General features: G+C 46.9%; 1 protein-coding gene across 13 annotated transcripts in view; it reads right to left on the bottom strand.

Annotated features, from left to right (window-relative positions):
* Window positions 1-17,940, bottom strand: part of TBC1D1 (TBC1 domain family member 1) — a 224,117-nt gene that overhangs the window by 27,192 nt on the left and 178,985 nt on the right. For all 13 annotated transcript variants that reach the window (XM_044387658.3, XM_026508719.4, XM_044387659.3 and 10 more), the window contains 2 exons: window positions 12,356-12,517; window positions 6,141-6,299 (listed from right to left, as the gene is read on the bottom strand). In XM_044387658.3, the coding sequence (XP_044243593.2) occupies window positions 6,141-6,299; window positions 12,356-12,517 (321 nt within the window). The remainder of the gene's footprint in view (window positions 1-6,140; window positions 6,300-12,355; window positions 12,518-17,940) is intronic.

The following is a 17,940-nucleotide window of genomic DNA, read 5'->3' as shown; positions in this document are numbered from 1 at the left end:
GCAGCTTAGGAAAAGTACCTTGCTTCTGCCCACCTAGAAGGAAACTGGATAAAAACTGTGCAACCCTTCCTACAAATGCAGCAGGCTACGGGACCTGCCTCTTTGAACTCCGTTTTATCATTCACTACCAAGCAGGGAGATGCAGGCCCTTCAGATTTCTCTCTAGGGCGGAGTCTCCGTCACACACAGAAGGAGACTGCAAAGTGGTGAGAGTCAAACGTGAGCACAAGGAAACTCCTAATTTGTATTAAAAAGACCTGTAATGATTTTGTGTCTCATGTGTCTAAGGGGAGCCACACGCTGGAAAGACCTAGAAGGAGATCCACGATTCACACATATTTCTCAACAGCCTACAACTTCATTTCACACAGTGCTCAACAGTCTAAGCATTCGTCCTTCTAAGGGATGTTTTTCGGGGATGAATCTTTCCTTCCCTGTCACTTTGCAGGTGAGGATGAACTTCCTTCCAGCAGTTCTCAAACACGAACCACACCCGGAATCACCGAGGGCCTGTGCACATGCCCGGCCCCCACCCAGAAACTCTCCTTCAACCGCACATCAGGGAGGTCGGCCTCAGGAATGCGTTTTCACAAGGTCTTGAAGGGATCCTGCAGTGACCCCTGCCTGGTCCCAGGAGAAACACCATTCAGCCTCCCCTCTCCAAGGCCCAGCTGACTTAATCTCGGGGGAGACCCCGGTCCCCGCAGCCCTGTTCACTTCGCTGCAGCTGCTCCAGGAGGCCCGCGACCTCTCGGGCGCACACACGGGGCCACCTGGAAAGCTGTTCACTCATTTGCTCTGCAGCAGCCCCCACAGCGGACAAACACGTTTCTGTCTCTTGCTTCTTTCACCAAGAGCCTGAGATTTCTGCATCTCCAGGGGACGGTGGCACAGCAGCACTCTGCCGTGACCCTTGGCCTCCCCATTGGCGACGAGGAGGAACCCTAACAACCCAGTGATCTCCAAGCCTCCTTCCTGATGAGACCTGTGATCCTAAGCTCTTCTTAAATTGCTGCATTTCGCTCTGAGGAGGATTTGAGAAGGGCTGGAGAAAAAATGTGCTTTGTAGCACTCCTCACAACTTTAATGAAGTAATTTGGTTATCAGTGGTTTCGTGTCTGTCTTCCCCACCAGAACGTGTATTTCTGAGGGGGGCAAGGAACATACCAGGTGCTCCAGAAGTTACCTGTGGCCTCACTCCTGGAGGAGATGGGGCGGAGCTGGGGTGGGGCATAGAAAGAGTGCTTCTACATGCAGATTATTTTTAGGAAACACCTGGCAGAGTCCAGTGAGCACAAGAACTGCATTCTCCCGTGTCCGGGCGCATCTCTGCTAAGTTTCACGATCAGTGGCCCCAAGTTGGTGGCTTGCGATTAGCCACGGTGGGAGTAATTCCACTGTGGAAGTCTGCAAATTCTATTTGAGGACTTCTTCTGAGGGGTGCGGGGCAGCTGGCTCTTTGCCAGCACACCACGAACTGGCGTGAAGGATACAGGGAGAGTTCAGACCCCCACGAGAAGAGACGAGGTCACCCCACTTTATCAAACCCACATTCCGTTTTATCACTCTGAGGTTAAAGAGTGATCGATACGCCATTTAGATGATCGATATGTTATGATGATGTGGTCTTGATAATACCACAACGACAGACCCTTTGGAATTATGCACGTAGCTGTTGGTGCAGGAATTTATTACACTTCAGTTGTGACTGTTCAACTCACCTCCATAACAGACGGGAGTTCTAGAACAAGATCGCCGCACGGCAATTTCTAGGTCTTTTCTGGTTTTTGCCATGAACGCTTTTTAGTTTCTCACATCGGACTTGAACCCAAAGATGACACAGAAGCTGGTGCTCGCTCTCAGCCCCCACCTGCTGCTCACGAACAACCCATCTACTACCCAAGGCACAGCCAAGCGAGGCGAACTACCAAAACGGCAGGGCGGAGGGAAGACCCTGTCTGCCCTGCTACAGTCTCCGTCAATACTTAGCCCACCCTTCATTCTGGAGGCTCCTCTCCTCATATTTATGGACTCTAAAACAGCAAGCAGAAAATTCTTCTTGGTAACAGTTGGATATAGCTCCTTTTCTTTAAGATACCAGCAGGTTTTATACCTTTGGTTACAATATGTTAAGTGGAAGCAAAAATCAATACGACAGCCCCCATGCTGGATGCCTCTGGATACAGGCTTTGCCTCTCACGGCAGCATGGGCATGGCTAACCCCGTTTAGGCGTCACCGACGCAGGGTCTCTAGAAGTCCATCAAAAAATACTACCTCTGGTCACCAAAGACTCACCAGACCTCTGCGGAGTATATAAACACGGTTACCACTTCACTGACCTATGAAACACAGATTAATAACACAAGTAATAGACGTGGGTGGGGGGGGCTGGGAGCAGTTCCCGCCTCTGCTCTTGGATTTCCTGGTGTTCCTACATTTCTGGACCTGTTCACATTTTGTTCTGGCTAAATCCCTCCTAACAGGGGAGAGGATGGAGAGCCTGAGGGGTGGAAGTACTGACTGCTGGAAGGCGTCCGGGCTGGGACACCAGGGAGAGGAGCCCTTGAAGTGCTAGGGGATAGAGGAAGGGAGCCCGAAGGGGGTCTCCGGCTGCTGCTTTTAGTCACTGGCAGCTTTTACTGTGGGAGTGGGAGGCACAGCCAGGAGGCAGGATGTCTGGTGGTCCATGCCGTCCACTCAGTATGGAGAAGCAGGGAAGAGAAAGGCTGCGATTACCTGTGGGCTGCACAAATGACTGCGGGTAAAACCAACTTAAAGGGTGGGGCAGGTTCCCGAACTGAGAACTGAGAAGGATCTCCTAAGTACCCTCTGCTCAGCCCCGAGAGAAGCTATTTTCCCTTGGCTGGGTGTGGCTGACTCTGAAAGTGCACTGCCACCTAACTAGAGGCACGGAAAGCTGCGTTGGCATGAAGTAGGGAGATCCAAGAGAGAGAGAAGCTGTATGGTGTCCTGGAAGGGACATCATACAGAAACGAAGATGACCTAGGTTCCAGAACTCTCTGCCACTGAGTAGCTTGTAACTTGGGCAAAGCACACACCTGTCTGGGCTTCATTTGTCACCTCTACAGTGGAAATAACGTGTGTCCAATTTCATAGAGGGTTGTGTAAAGTTGAAATCGGACAAAGCTTAAGAGTAAGTTTTATCACTATAAAGCACTACCTGACCACAAAGTCTGTTATTCTTACTCTTTGAAGGACAAAATCTTACAAAAAACTAATTACACTAACAGCTAATTTCAGAAAGTAAAGCAAGAGGCAGGAAAACAGAAACTCACGAAGACCCAAAATACAACCAACCAAGAGGCACTCTGTTCTTCCGGCCCAGGACACAGATGCCACTTCCTAAGAAAAACTGCAATACTGATTTTTTTTTGCTCAGCACGACACACCTTTACTGGGCCTCGAGTTAGCCACGGTGTAGACCAAACAACTCACTCGGCATATGCCACCCCCTGGTGAGAGGTGAGCAGGAAGTGCTGGCGAAGTTTGCAGGAACTCCTAAGTGAGGCCTCCCCGCACCCAACCAAGCAGAGCTCGCAGGCTGTGGACCCTGGACCCACTGCTGGGTGGTTTCCCCAGCTCAGGTCAGGAGAGAAGTCCGGCTCCAGTAGGGCCCCTGGATAAAACCTGGAGAAATGCACAGAGGTTACTTGGAAAATGTACTGTTGGAAACCGCTTCTTTTGGGCCTTGGGCGGGAATCAGAGGTCATCCAAAGTGGAGGCCGGGCCAGGACTGGGGAAGAAGTGAGCTGGAGAGGCGGCCAGTGCTGTCAGGGAGCGGTAGTTGCAGCTGGCCTCTGGGGAAGGGGGCAGAGGGGTGAGGGTGGGAGACAGGTGGGGATGAGCAGACATGGCTCTGCCTGTGAATGAGAAAAGGAAAAGTCTCGGCTCATACAGACCCAGTGCCAACCGGGGGACAGTCTGCAGTGGGCTCACAGTGGGGGAGGTCCCCCCACCCTGGGCCCTGGTGCTGACCTGTCCTTTTCTTCCCCCTCTGCAGAAAAGTGAGTATGTCTGAGCACCAGGAAGCAGAGGGCCGACAGTGCCCGGGGAAGGAGGAGAGGAATACTGAGGGAAAACTAAGAGAAGAGAACATTTGGATTGAGAGGGGAAAATGTGCTCCCCCCTCTACTCTTCCTCTCATCCCTGAAGGAGTGGGGGGCAGGTAGAGAAACTGGCTGTACCTCCCACCCTCTCCCACCTCCTACTCTCATTTTTCACTTCATTTCACGTGATAGGAGCATAATGTCATTTTTCTGTTACTCATCACATTAGCAAACACAGCTGCCAGTGCACAAAACTGCTTTTCTGGGGGTCAGTGGGCCAAATGGGCTCCAGCTCCATGCCTCACACTTTGTCCCCAAGGGGTAGTCAGGGCCTGTCAGCATCACCCTTCACCCAGCCAGCCGTCTCCATGGGAATGCACTGGGCTTCCGGGCTCAGAGGGCCTCAGGAAGGAGGGGCCTGCCTTCCAGAGGGCTAGGTCCTGCCCTTTAACCGTGTGTCCCTGCTCAACAGCTGTCCTCCTAGTGCCCCAGTTTGCTCTTCCTTAAGAGGATTCAGGACCGAGCCCCCAAGGCTGTTATGGGGGTCGTGTGAGAGTGGGGCGCTGGTGCGGTGCCCCCTGTTCAACAGCTGATTTCACCAGCATCTACTATGTGACGCGCTCTGTCCTCAGAGCTGGGGTTACACTGGGAAATCAGCCCCAGTCCAGCCCACAGGGGGCTGCGTCCAACAGCAGAGAAGGGCGACAAAAAGGCACTGCTGGGGAACTGAGGACAGCGGGGGGGCAAAGAGCACAGGCTCTGCAGTCATGCGGCTCGGCAGCACACCAGCTGGGTGATTTTGAGCAAGGTACTTAACCTCTCTGCGTTTCAATTTTCTCAACTCTCAACAGGGATGGAACAATACCTACCTGATCGTGTTGTGAAGTCTAAAGAAGGGAGTTTAAGTAACTTTACACGACATTCGGCCCCAGATAAAGTTATGTACTAGCTTTAACTAATAATGATATTCCTAATAATAAGGCATGTGGGAAGTATCATGGCAGGACAGCACGGGGTGGGACAGAAAGGCTTAGCAGAAACACCTAATCCAGTCTGAAGGTGGGAGAAGAGGCCTCAGGGTCAGGGGCAGTTTCCTGGAGAGGACATCTGAGCGTGGGCCTAAAGAAGAACTTGTATGAAGTTAACCCTTTTTAATGTGCTACGTGGCGAAAAAGGTAAGACTCCATGCCGTCTCATCCAGCCCACACCTCAAATTCCTGGGCAATATCCTCCCTCCCCCCGGCTGCTACGCTGCAGGAACCTCAGAGAGCCAGGCCACTACGGGGTCCCAAGCACACACAGCAACTCTGGGGAGCCCTTGGCGGAGGCAGCCAGGATGGACGTTCCAGAAGCAGGACCATGTGCTCTAAAAGCCACAGGCCCAAGCTCCTGCCACCTGGGGCTGGCAGGGTTCCTGGGAGTCCTGCTGCCAGCGGCTGTGAGGGGCGGCAGACAGATGAGGTTGCACCCCAGCTCACCCCACTCGCGGCCACTGACATGTCAGGGGCTCCTTCATACGCACTAGTGATGGCCTAATCCCATGAGTTCTTCACTGGGACAATGGCAGACACAGTCAACACACTGGTTCCATCTTAGTGCTGGTAACCCTCTCAAGAGACAAGGTTGCCACCCTGTTCCCAAAATAAAATGGCCCCAAACCCACCCACAACTGCTTTCTACAATTTTTCTAGTAAATCCTGTTTGTAATTAGTAAAGACCAGGGAGAGGCTCCTGTAATTAGGCCAAGCATCAGTTCTGACACTTAAGTTTTCCAGGATGTTCCTTCGGTTGACTATCAAACCCCCTATCGATATCAGAATTACTGAACTGAACCACGATCTCGACTGGAGCCTTCAAGCAGAGCAGGGTTAACAAGCCGCCCAGACAAGAGAGAGATTTTTATATACTCGAAGACATCTGTGATTACTCCAGGGCTTTTCCAATTCAAAGGCTCAGTGGTAAATTTTGATTGCTGAACCTAAAGGCAGATCACTAAATAACTCAGACAGTCTCTTCACAGTTTTCAAGTGAGCGAAGCTTCCATTTTCATGTCACACTGACTGCAGACTTACCGAGGTCTATAAGAATCGCATGCTGTTGGGAGGTGAGCCGTTTTAAGAGTTCTTTGTACGGCGTGTCCTTTGGCTGCTGTTTACTGGGAAACTGGTGCTGAAGACGGTATTGCTCCGCTAGGAATTTCCAGATTTCCCCCCGGAGATGACGTGGCACACCTTCGGGGGGAGGGGAGCAGACAGAAAATAGATTTTATGCTCAGAGTACGACCTAATCATCAAAATGTGTTCGGTTTCATTCCACTGACCCAACCTCGTGTTCCATGTGGATTAACAGCATTGAAATAGAAAGGAAACAACCAAAATTTTGTCCTATCTGCTCCTCTTCCTTCCTCCCTCCACAGCCCATCATTCCCCCACCTCCCCGGCCCCTCACTTTCCTTTCAGCTCTCAAAAACATACTATGTTCGGACTGGGCTAGACCCAGCAAGGGATGAACTGTGAATGACATGAGCCCCTATCTGGTGCCAATCAGTAACGTTCTAGGAAAAGACACCCAGGCACGTAAAATTACAATGCACGATGTCGTCTCATACAAGGGATGTGAGCCGAGTGAGGGGGTTCAGATGAAGGAGAGCAAGAGGTCATGGAATCCTTCCCTTGTGCCAAGATGTCAGAGCATGGGAGGGAAGAGACAAGACGAGTCAGAGGAAGAAATTAGAAGTGTTTCCGTGCCTCGGGCACAGCGCGAACTTGTGGAGGGAGCAGGTGGCAGTCCGGCTGGAAGGGTTTTATTGAGGCGAGATTAAGGGTTAGCAACCTGCACTTTATTTGGCAGCTCTGGGGAGCTACGGAATGTTTTTGAGCTGGGGAGGGAGCAGCCTAATTGGGGAATGCTGCTTCAACACCGTGTGCCAGGTGGGCGGGGAAAGGGAGGAGAGGCTGGATACTGTCCACACAAATGTGCCCCGGGGAGCATTCAACGGGACCCGAAAACAAGAAAAGCTATCCGAGAGCCTCTACTCCATGTTTTAACTACAACTGATTTGAATACTCAACGTGAATAAAAATGTCATCTGAAACTATGAAAAGTTCTCTTAAAGCCAATGATGCTATTTAAGGCAAACTTCAGTACCAAAAGTGACGGTTTTGATTCAAAACTTTTTGGTTCACCATTCTGCGGTTGTTACGAGGCCCAAATGTAGAAATGGGGAGAGAAGGGAGCCTGCCAAATAAGACACGGAACCTCTCTCGTCCCTCACAGCAGCTCTTGAGAGAAGAGGAAGCTCTGATTTCGGGACCGAGCTTTCCTTCCATTCGGGAAGAACTGTGACTGCTTTGTACACTTTCCTGCTAGTCAGACCACCTGCCCAGGGAGACCGTTTTCCTGGCTTTCCACTGGCCACATCTGAGAGAAGTTTCAGCAGCAGGTGACATTTACCACGAGGTCACCAGGCGCTGCCACCATTCTAAGCACTTTGTCACGCCCAGAGACCTGCTGAGGGAGACAGGATGATGATCCTCACGGTAAAGACAAGGAGACTGAGGCCCACAAGAACAGATCCCTCACCCGAGGTCACCCAGCTGGTTCGGAGCAGAGCAGAGCAAAGGACTGCTGTTTCTCTCGTCATGCCTTCTCTGTCACAACAGTCAGACAAGCTGCTTCTCAGACGGGTACTGGAAAAATGTAAGTAGTGTTCCTGCCTGGCAGTTGGTAATAAAATCGTCATTTGTGGCTCTAAGCCAGAGAACAGTCAAGGTCATTTATTACCAGATCCACGAGGAACTATTTAGAACAATCACTCAGCCATCTCTTAGAAATACTCTAGGTGGGGTGGCTGGATGGCTCAGTCAGTCAGGCATCTGACTCTTGATTCTCAGCTCAGGTCTTGATCTCGGGGTCATGAGTTCAAGCCCTACACTGGGCTCCATGCTGGGCATGGAGCCTACTTAAAACAAAAACAAAAAACCACCACCAATAAATTAAATAAAGAAGTAAATAAATAAAGACTCTAGGTATGGTAAGTAATTTGATTTTTCCCTTACATATACCAGTTGTAAAAGAATAAAAAAGGTGAGCTTATGGGAGAAACACAGGGCCACACTTAACTGTGACCACACCTGCACCTTCTCTAAATGCCGGTCTCAGCATCCATCTCATGACCCTACATAGTGGATTGAACGGCGGCCCCCATACACCTATGTCCACATCCTCACCCCCGGAACCAGTGAACATGATTTGGAAAAAGAATTTTTAGATTATAATGAAGGTCTTGAACTGAGATCATGATCCTGACTATGCAGGGGGGGCCCTCTATCCAAGGACATGGGTCTCTATAGGAGACACAGGGGAGCAGACAAGAGGAGCAGATGGTGTGACCAGGAGGCAGACACCACCGCGACGCAGCCCCAAGTCTAGGAATGCCGACAGCCTCCCCAAGCGGCCAAGGGCAGCCCTGCTGACATCTCTACTCTAGACCTCTGGCCTCCAGAGGCGGGCGAGGAAAAAGTTCTGCTGCTGTAGCCACCAATTTTGTGGTCATCTGTTATGGCAGCAACAGGAAACTGATACACCCTGATGTCTGCCTTTTTATATTATTCCATTTCTTCTCTCCTTGCTGCCCCTGCTCAGAGGAGTATCTTAGGGTGTGAGTACACTTGCACAAGCACGAGCAAGCCCTTAACATTTCAAACGGTATTAGAAGTAAATGCGGCTTGAAAAACAGTCAACATGTTAAGTGATTTATAGTGGGGCTTTTCACAAAATATTTTTTTCAGACTGGGAAATTTTCCCATGGTATGAGATGACCAATTTCCTCTTATTACTAAATCATTCCCATTATCTTATCAAACCTTTATTTTTTGGAGGAAAAGATATTGCTTGTGTCATTGGACAGTACCGCATACTCTGGTATTTAAGAGAGCTTAAGTTTTGTGATTTAAAAACAAAGACTCATCGAAATTGGAGCCAGTGCCTTTGCTGAGGACCTGGCACCCCCTTCCCTAGGCTCAGTTTGCCTCCACTCCTAACCTTCTCTTAGCCTGGGCCTGCAGGCAGGATTCTGCATGGACAGAAGGCCACTCTCCCCCTAAATGTAAATACCTTTCTATTTTGACTGACTTCAAAAGTAATTTGTGCTGGGGCGCCTGGGTGGCTCAGTCGTTAAGCGTCTGCCTTCGGCTCAGAGCATGATCCCAGTGTTCTGGGATCGAGCCCCACATCAGGCTCCTCTGCTGGGAGCCTGCTTCTTCCTCTCCCACTCCCCCTGCTTGTGTTCCCTCTCTCGCTGTCTCTCTCTCTCTGTCAAATAAATAAATAAAATCTTAAAAAAAAAAAAAGTAATTTGTGCTCACCATTTTTTTTAAAAAAGCCCTTCTAAAAATGCAAAAGGTATAAAGAAAGTGAAAAGCTGCTCATAACTAGAGTGAACATATAATTCACCACCCAAAGCAGGAAGCTCTTGAAAGCAAAGGGAGGAAGGTATGAATTATTTCACTGGGGCAAGCTGTAAACCAGGCCTATGCTGGGTAAACCGGATGTGTGGTCATCCTGTCAATTACTCAGATATGCGCAAACGTGGCATGCACGGCTTCCTACGAATGTGCACACAGAAATATCCAACTGTATGTGAGACCACACGCTACTACTCGCAGACACCTTCTGCACCAGTAATTACAAATCTACTGCATCATCTTCAAGGACTGTGGCACAGGACGGTCACATGGCTGAGTTTTGGTTTCTGACTCTACAATGCCACAATAAGCACTCTTCCTACTGCAGTGCATTTCTGACTGATTGATTTCTAGAGTAGGTTTCTAGACGTGGTATTGCTGGATCAAAGGTAAGGAGTGTCCGCACCTGGCGCACACTGCCAACTGCTCAGGCAGCCTTTTCGCAATGTCGTTCGTAAAAAGTACACTCTGGTTCATAAAGTTCTACCTTGCTATCTTTAGTGAAATCATTTAAACCCAAATTAAGCTTTGAATTATTTAAAACACGGAATTATTCTTCCTTCTTCCAAGTTGACACCTTAATTCTGCTGCTCTGGTCCAGTTTTAACTTGGGAAGCTTATAAATCCCTTTTTTCCATCATTTAGGGGGTCCTCAGATCATTAGGAGAAACGGCCTCATCACCCACATAGGACTGTCTTCTCTTTTAAAGTCTCTGTAGTAACTTGGCTTCTACCTAGAAGGCCAAAGGAGTGGTTCTGACTTAATCTCCTTTTTTATTCTGAGCTACCAGATGGACTGTGGGCATGTGTTTGAAGTCATTACATCTTACGTGGTGAAACCAACCAAATAACTGACTAAGCCCTTTGTGCAGTTAGAAATACAGAACTCCTGCCACAGCAGGCGACATGGCCATGTCAGATAACACAGGGAATTCCAGACTTGGCTCACCTCAGCATACAAACTATACAATCCCCTATCCCAAACTTCACCACACAGGTTCCAGATGCCCAGAGTGTTTCCATCAGTGCCCCCTAGTAAAAAGCATAATGAAAATCAATATACCCAGATGCCAGGCTTCTAAGAACTTCAAACATTTGGAATAGCTGTCACAGACCCATGTGATTTACCTTTTGTAGAAGAAAAGCCACCTAAAGACCTTCATGTAGTCAATAATGAAAAGGGAAAGAACAGACTCATTCCTTTCTCTGTTTTCTCCTTTTTCCAGACAGCAGTCTGGGGCCATTTGGTGCAGTGGTATGCCTCCAGCAACCACTATGGGCACAAAGAATGTGAGAGCTGGAAGAGAGTTGTGAGACCTTCAGGATGGTCTATTCCTCTCATTCTAGCAGCCAGGAGGCCCACACCCGAAAAGGCAAGGACACTTGCTGAAGGTCACATCGGGAGCCGCTGGCCAATTTGGAGTCTGACTCTTCACCACCTGCCACACTTCTGGTCTCTGGGAAGAGCACTGCCGAGGCAGGTTCAACCACAGGTAGTACCGTGTGGTGGTGAGAACTCTAGCAGATGGGTGTGTGAGCAGTTCTATGGCCCTAGGCCCATCACAACTAAGTATTAAGTTTCCTTATCCATAGAAAGGGGAAAGTCATCAATTGGCAATAACCTCTTATTACTAAAACTGATGTTGTAAAATTCAGATAAAGGTTAAATAATGTCTGTAGTAGGCTACAGAAAACTGCTTTGCCCCACCGTCTTAGAGATGAATTACACTTGTGTAACTTCTTCCATTGAGATGCTAATAAAGTCAGAAGAAAACTGTAAGCTTCATACATATTTGCAAAGCTTTGTCTAAACTCCTAGTTATTCATGACTGCATTGACCAGAACATAGTAATCACGAGATTAGACTCTGAAAGCCTCCAATCTGGCCAGCAGATGCTAATACACATTTACTTGAAAGAAATAGTTGTTTTACTTGAATACTAACAATCATCAAAGTTAAGATGTAAAATGGAGCTACTCAAACTAGCTATGATAAAGGACCAGTTTTTGTTTTCTTTGAAAGTGTTCCACCACTGCTGATACTTTTATAAAATATGCTGAAAGTGAATTTATAGAAAAATGAAACAGGAAAAAAAAAGACTGACACACTGTAAGTCCACATTTTTTTTCCTTTAAGGATTACACTTATCAAATTGCTGGAAAAGTTTCTGAATGCTTAGTCTCAAGTTCTGTACTTAGGCCAGTCGCGTGTGGACTGGCGCACAGTCTGCAGACCACACTGAACAACAGCAAATACCGCCCATTCACCCGGGCCTCCCAGGATGGCAGGCACGGGCAGTGTGCTTCCAGGGATCAGCTTATTCACTGCTCGAAGCAATCACTGCCATCACCCACATCTTACACACGGAGAAAGTGGGGCTCAGGGAGGTTAAGCCATTTGCCTAAGATCACAAGGCGAATCAGTAGGGCTGGGATCTAAACCTGGGACTATCTTTCTTAAGTCTGTGCACAAAACTCTGTTGTCTCCTGGGAGTGCTCAGAGAGAAGCCATGCAATTAGTTTTCACTTTACCATTTAACTCAGAGTGTGTCATCATTACTCAGGTTGTAGGCAATCAAGCCCTGTTTTCCGACCTTCCTCCTATTATCTGGGCTTCTGAGCATTTTAATTAATCTAGAGGAATCCTAACAGTGATAAAACTTACATCAAGTAAGATATCTGGAAACAGATTAGGGAAAGACATGGTAACTAGGAGAGAAATGGCCACCGAAATCGGACTTGAACATTTATTTTATTCCATACTTCTCCCCAGTCACCAATGCGAGGTAAGGATGGCTGGACGGGATTCCCCTAAAGCTTACCTTGCCCAACAGCTGAATGCATTTTTTCCATGTCAAACTTAATTTTTGATCTTCCTGGAGTGCTAAGCATCTTTTCCCACACTGTGGTTACTTCTTTAAGACAAGGAGTGATTTCTTCATAATCGAGCTTTAGGCGCTTGTTCAGCAAATCATTTTCAGAGGCTAGAAGAGATCATTTAAGAACACACCTTAGAGAGAACACTATGGCTGCCTACTCACCTATCACTGCTGAGTCATTACAGCCAGCTTACCAGGTCCAAACTAAAGTCACTGTTCCTGCCCCACCCCATCTTCCTTACCTTGGAAAAAAGTAAATGCATGTAGGAGGTATCCTTGATTTCTCTTGCCTCTTCACCCCCAATGAGTCCTGTTGGCTCTACTACTAAAATATATCCCATACCTGTCCAGTTCTAGCGATCTTCACAGCTACCCTCTTACACCACAAATAGCTCAAGGACAGGAGTTATGTGTTAAAATTCCTGGTGCCTGGCATGGTTAGAGACCAACAAAATGTATTCATCTGAACCAGGAGAGACTCTCCAAGGACAGTTCCTCCTTGTTTAGAGCCAAACCTCCTTAGGTAGCTTCTACTTAGTCATGTTTCTGTTTCCTGCAGCTCAACAGAAGAAATCTGCCCGTTTCATTGGACATTGCCCCAAATACACAAAGGTAGTTATTACTTCCCACCAAAATATCCAGCTTAAACTACATTAAGAATTGTACCTAAATTACCAAAATGGGGTCAGGGGAGGGGAGGGGAATCAGTAAAGGAAAAGTTTAACTTGACAATTCTCAGGATCGGATCGGACAACTTCACTCACATCTAAAACCACTATATCCTATTTCAACACAGTGGTAATGTTGTCAGCCCCCAAATCCATTCCACCTCACGTCTCAGGTCTTGACTACGAGTGTATAAGGACAGCAGGTAGGATGCGTAGCTAAATATAAGCCAATACCTAGGCCTCTGCAGAACTGATCGACTACTGTCTTTATGATATAACAACCAAATACGATATCCTATGTACTTAATACTTTGTAACATTTCATCCTAATGACTCTCCGAGGCAGGGCTCTGGGTGAGAAAACCGAGGCACAGAGGCTGAGTAGTTCCTCCAGGGTCCTAAGCAGGAGATGGAGGGGCCTGGGGCCCTTGCCCTTATCCAGTGCATCGCAGAGCCTGCTGTTATTAATTACACAGTTTTTCTGGGATGAGGCTTGTAACTATCAGAGGCCTTAAACGTCTGACAGAATCCAGTGGAGCTTTCTAGGCCTAGAGTTTTCCGAGTGAAAGATTTTCAATATGAATGTGATCTCTTTAACAGATACAGGGCCATTCAGATCTTTTTCTTCTCATTTCAATTTTGGCAAATTGCACCTTTCACGTAGTTTGTCCATTCCACCTAAGCTGTTAAGTTTCCTGGCACAAAGTCATTCTTAGTCCTGGAGACACTGGTAAGTCAATGCAAACATGTCACGAGTCTGTCCTCCCCCAACCCCCTGAAAATACGTGCACTCCCCCGCCCCTGCCCGCACATTACTCAGAAGGAGAGAAGGCTGAGCAGGCTCACAGCCCAGGGCCACAGAAGTAGCAGGTGCTGGAGGCAGGATCTGAAGACCCCCAGCTTAACCACTACACTTCTGAACCCAGTGCCTATTATTTTTAAGATGGGAATTATAGCTACCTTATTGAGTTGCTCTGATGAGGATTAAAAGGAGATCAAATATACTAAACATCTATAAAATGTCTACTAATCAGCAAGGCTCACAAATTATCAAAAATATAAAGGCAAATAAGGAAAAGCATAAAACACTGCTTTACAAATTAAGTGCTGATAACATGAAATAAAATATTTTCTTTTTCCGTGTTAGAAATTGAGCAAAGGCTAACTCCGTTAATCTGGTTAATGCCCCCCTAACAGTAAGACCTGATTCATCGGATGCATGGATTAAGTACTTAACGGACCCAATTACCACCTTCAAGTACAAAGGCATCAAAAGGTGGCTCTAGAATGGCTGCAGAGATCCCTCGTCTGGCCTCTCATTTCATGGACACAGACACCGAAGTTCAGAGCGAGTACAGGGCTTGCCCAGAGTAATTTACCAGCTGGTAGGTAGTCAGGTGACTCTGGGCCCGGGGCTGCCTCACCTGCGATTTTTCGTCTACCACTTTACTCTTTTCCTTCTTACTTGGAATAATACATTTTGTTAAGGTTCCACTAAACAACCCTTGTGACAAATTGGGTTCAGGACTAGCTTTGCTGGGGACAGCGATCGCAGGTAAACTGGGCTCTCAGTGCCAACGGCTGTCTGTCTCTCTGGCAGTGAGGTCTGCTATGAGCCTGTCTGGCTGCACCGAAGAGCCCAGTAAGCAACATGAGGAACCTGCTCTGAACTCAACAGAACAATCCTATCCAGCCAGAAGTTTAGCTGAAAAGGCTTAGTCCATGTATTTCACTGTTGGCCCAAGCACCATCCTGCTGTTTGAGTATCCCAACACTGCTGCCTCAGATCCGTAGCCTACAAAACGTCTTAGCAAGCAAGGCAGTTGGTGCATGCTTGTGACAAATGTCAAGACAAACGTCAAGGCCATCAGATACAAGACCAAACTGTTTAAATTATTAAATAAGGGTCTACAAACCCATGACTGGGCATTTCTGGGGCTAGGGCATCCAGGACTGCATGAGATCAAATGTAACTTTGCAAAAGAGTCCTCAAAATATATATTACCATTTACCATGGATATATGAGTGAACTTGGACTTTGGACTAACAATCTTCAGATCTGATTTATGCCCATTATACAGGGTGGGCTGTAGCTGCCCATCCCCAATTGTGCACCATTAGCAACTGCCTCCACAGATAAAATGTCCTTACAACTGCCACCATCTCTTAAAAACTTAGTAAGGAAAGGCTAAGAAGCTGGAAGCATCAATGATTAAATGACCTCCAAACCTGTAGAGATTTTAGAAAAATCACAGTCAATCTTTATTTACTTTATAGCCAACATACTGCACTTGCTCAACCACAAAAAAACCTTAAAAAAAAAAAATAACTTCAGTTACAATTCAATTAAAATTCAAAATTTGATCCGTTATACCATTATGCAGATATAGTGTCTTTAATATCAACTTTAATATGAAGCATGAAATTCTGAATTATAGGAGTAAGTTCAACAAGCAATAGTGTGCTAACTCCAAACCATGGCTGTACTGAACCGCACCCTGTCCTGCATTAGGCTGCCTACATCTCCATTTATGATAGGGGGAAAATGGTCTTGCAGAGGGGCATGGCAGAGACTGCTGGCTTGGGAGACAGGCAATGCATTTTTTGACCAAGCGCCACGAAAAGTTAGCTGTTTAACTCTGGGGAAATCAGAATTCAGCTTCCAACTGAATTACAATGGAATGAAGTGGATTTAGATGATGTGGTTTGGTTCTTTCTCAGATGCAATCGTTCTGGAATAGTAACGGATACTTAATCCACATATTCGAAAGCCAGGAAAAAGGCTCAAGCGTAGAAGAACTCCTCATACATGTTCTTCTAATTTCTTCCCCAAACAGCAAGCAATTCAGCTTTAACACCTGATCAATTTCAACCACTCCCAGCTACAATTTAACTTTCTTTAAAAAGCAACTAAAAGTGGCATCTGGGTGGCACAGTCGGTTAAAGGTTCGACTCTTGGTTTCGGCTCAGTTTGTGATCTCAGGGTCATGAGACTAAGCCTCTCCTCTCCGCGCTCAATGCAGTTTGCTTGAGGTACTCTCTCCCTCTCCCCGCCCCTCCTGCTTGTGTGCGCTCTCCCTCTCTCTCTAAAAGAAATTAATAAATCGGGGTGCCTGGGCGGCTCAGTCAGTTAAGCATCTGCCTTTGGCTTAGGTCATGATCTCAGGTCCTGGGATGGAGGGTCAGGCTCCCTGCTCAGCGGGAAGTCTGCTTCTCCCTCTCCCTACTTCCCCCAAGCACGCTCATGCTCTCTTTCTCTCTCAAATAAATAAAATAAAATCTTTAAAAAAATAAAAATGAAATAAATCTTTAAAAAAATAAAAAGCAACTAAAAAAAGAAAACCAATGCAATAGAATGACTGTCTCTCTAGTACACAGTACACTCTTGGTTCTTGTCAAATCTTGCCTCCGTTTTTATTTATTTATTCAAAGATTTATTTATTTAAAGATTTATTTATGTGAGACAGTGAGAGCATGAGTGTGGTGGGGGAGGGCAGAGGGAGAAGGAGGGTTCCAAGCAGACTCCACACCAAGTGTGGAGCCAGACGTGGGGCTCAATCCCACAAGCCTGAGATCAAAGACCTGAGCCAAAACCAAGAGTCAGATGCTCAACTGACTGAGAAACCCAGGTGCCCCTTGCTTCTGTATTGAATGAGAAAGTTGTGCCCCCAGCCCACCCCAACAAAGCTCACCAAATATTTTTTAGGCAATTCATGGTCAGGCTCTTACTGATGATTAAGTTTCTCAGCAATATAGGTACTATATGCACTGAAACCATTCTTTCTAAATTATATTAAAGAAGCTTATTGTGCTTTCACCACAAAGATAAACATATGTTGAACTTTAAACAGCTAAGAAGAGAAATTAATTCAAACAGCAAGAATGAAAGACCATCCAGCACTGACCACTGCCAGATGAAATGAGGAAGCAGCAGAAAGGTGCTGACAAGGGCTAGTGAACTCAGTGCAACACCTGGCAAGGTGTTCCAGGTAACCTTACGAAACTCTTCCCGTTCATTCTTGTCTGTCTAGTCATCATTTACACAGCTTTACAAGAGCTTTGCTTTCGTGGCATACTGATCTTGTCGTGTCAATGGCAGTCACGATTCCTCCCAACATCCCAAGAAGCCAGCCAGCACCGTTCCCATTTTACAGCTACGCCCTGATTTTCCATGACTGGTATTTCCAAGAAGATTGGCCAGGATAAGTATTAGGATTTATGACCTACACAATGAACATAACTGCCTCTCCGCTTTTCAACAAAAATCCCAACCAACAGACACAAAAATATGAGTGCTGTGCTCCAGAGCGGTCATCAAGCTGATGGCACGCTCAGTGATATCATCACAGTCAAATCTCTTTTCGACATCTGCTTTTATTTATTTTTCAAAGATTTATTTGGACATCTGCTTTTAGAATGGCCTTCAAGAACACACAAAAAATGGCAGGGAAACAGAGCTGGAAGAAAACTTAGCATTCACTGTTGTAAAATCCCACTGCGGCACCCCTTCCATGGCACTCTCTGGGGATGACCTGTCTGCCTCGATACCGGGGACCGGGGGAGCCCATAATATCTGTATCCGTCAGTAGCCCATTCCAGCCACCAAGCTACTTTCATAGCAAAAGGTCTTATGTGTATCTGACTTCTTGTTTTTGGTCAAAGATGACATACTTTTTTGGACTATGAACCTTATTCATCAGATTTGGTGTCTTAATAACCTTCACCTCTATACAGATCTCAAGATAAAAGATGATTATCTGTAGTCAAGAAGTTCAATGAAACGTACTCTACTTGCACAACTGCTCTGGGCCGTGATGGCATGACCCTACTGCCTGCACGGCCTCCCTCTGAAAGAGTACG

The sequence above is a fragment of the Ursus arctos genome, unplaced genomic scaffold (genome assembly GCF_023065955.2).
Source record: "Ursus arctos isolate Adak ecotype North America unplaced genomic scaffold, UrsArc2.0 scaffold_9, whole genome shotgun sequence".
In the NCBI taxonomy this organism is placed as follows: Eukaryota; Metazoa; Chordata; class Mammalia; order Carnivora; family Ursidae; genus Ursus; species Ursus arctos.
The sequence above is the reverse complement of the archived record's forward strand: the minus strand, read 5'-3'. Positions and strand labels throughout refer to the sequence as shown.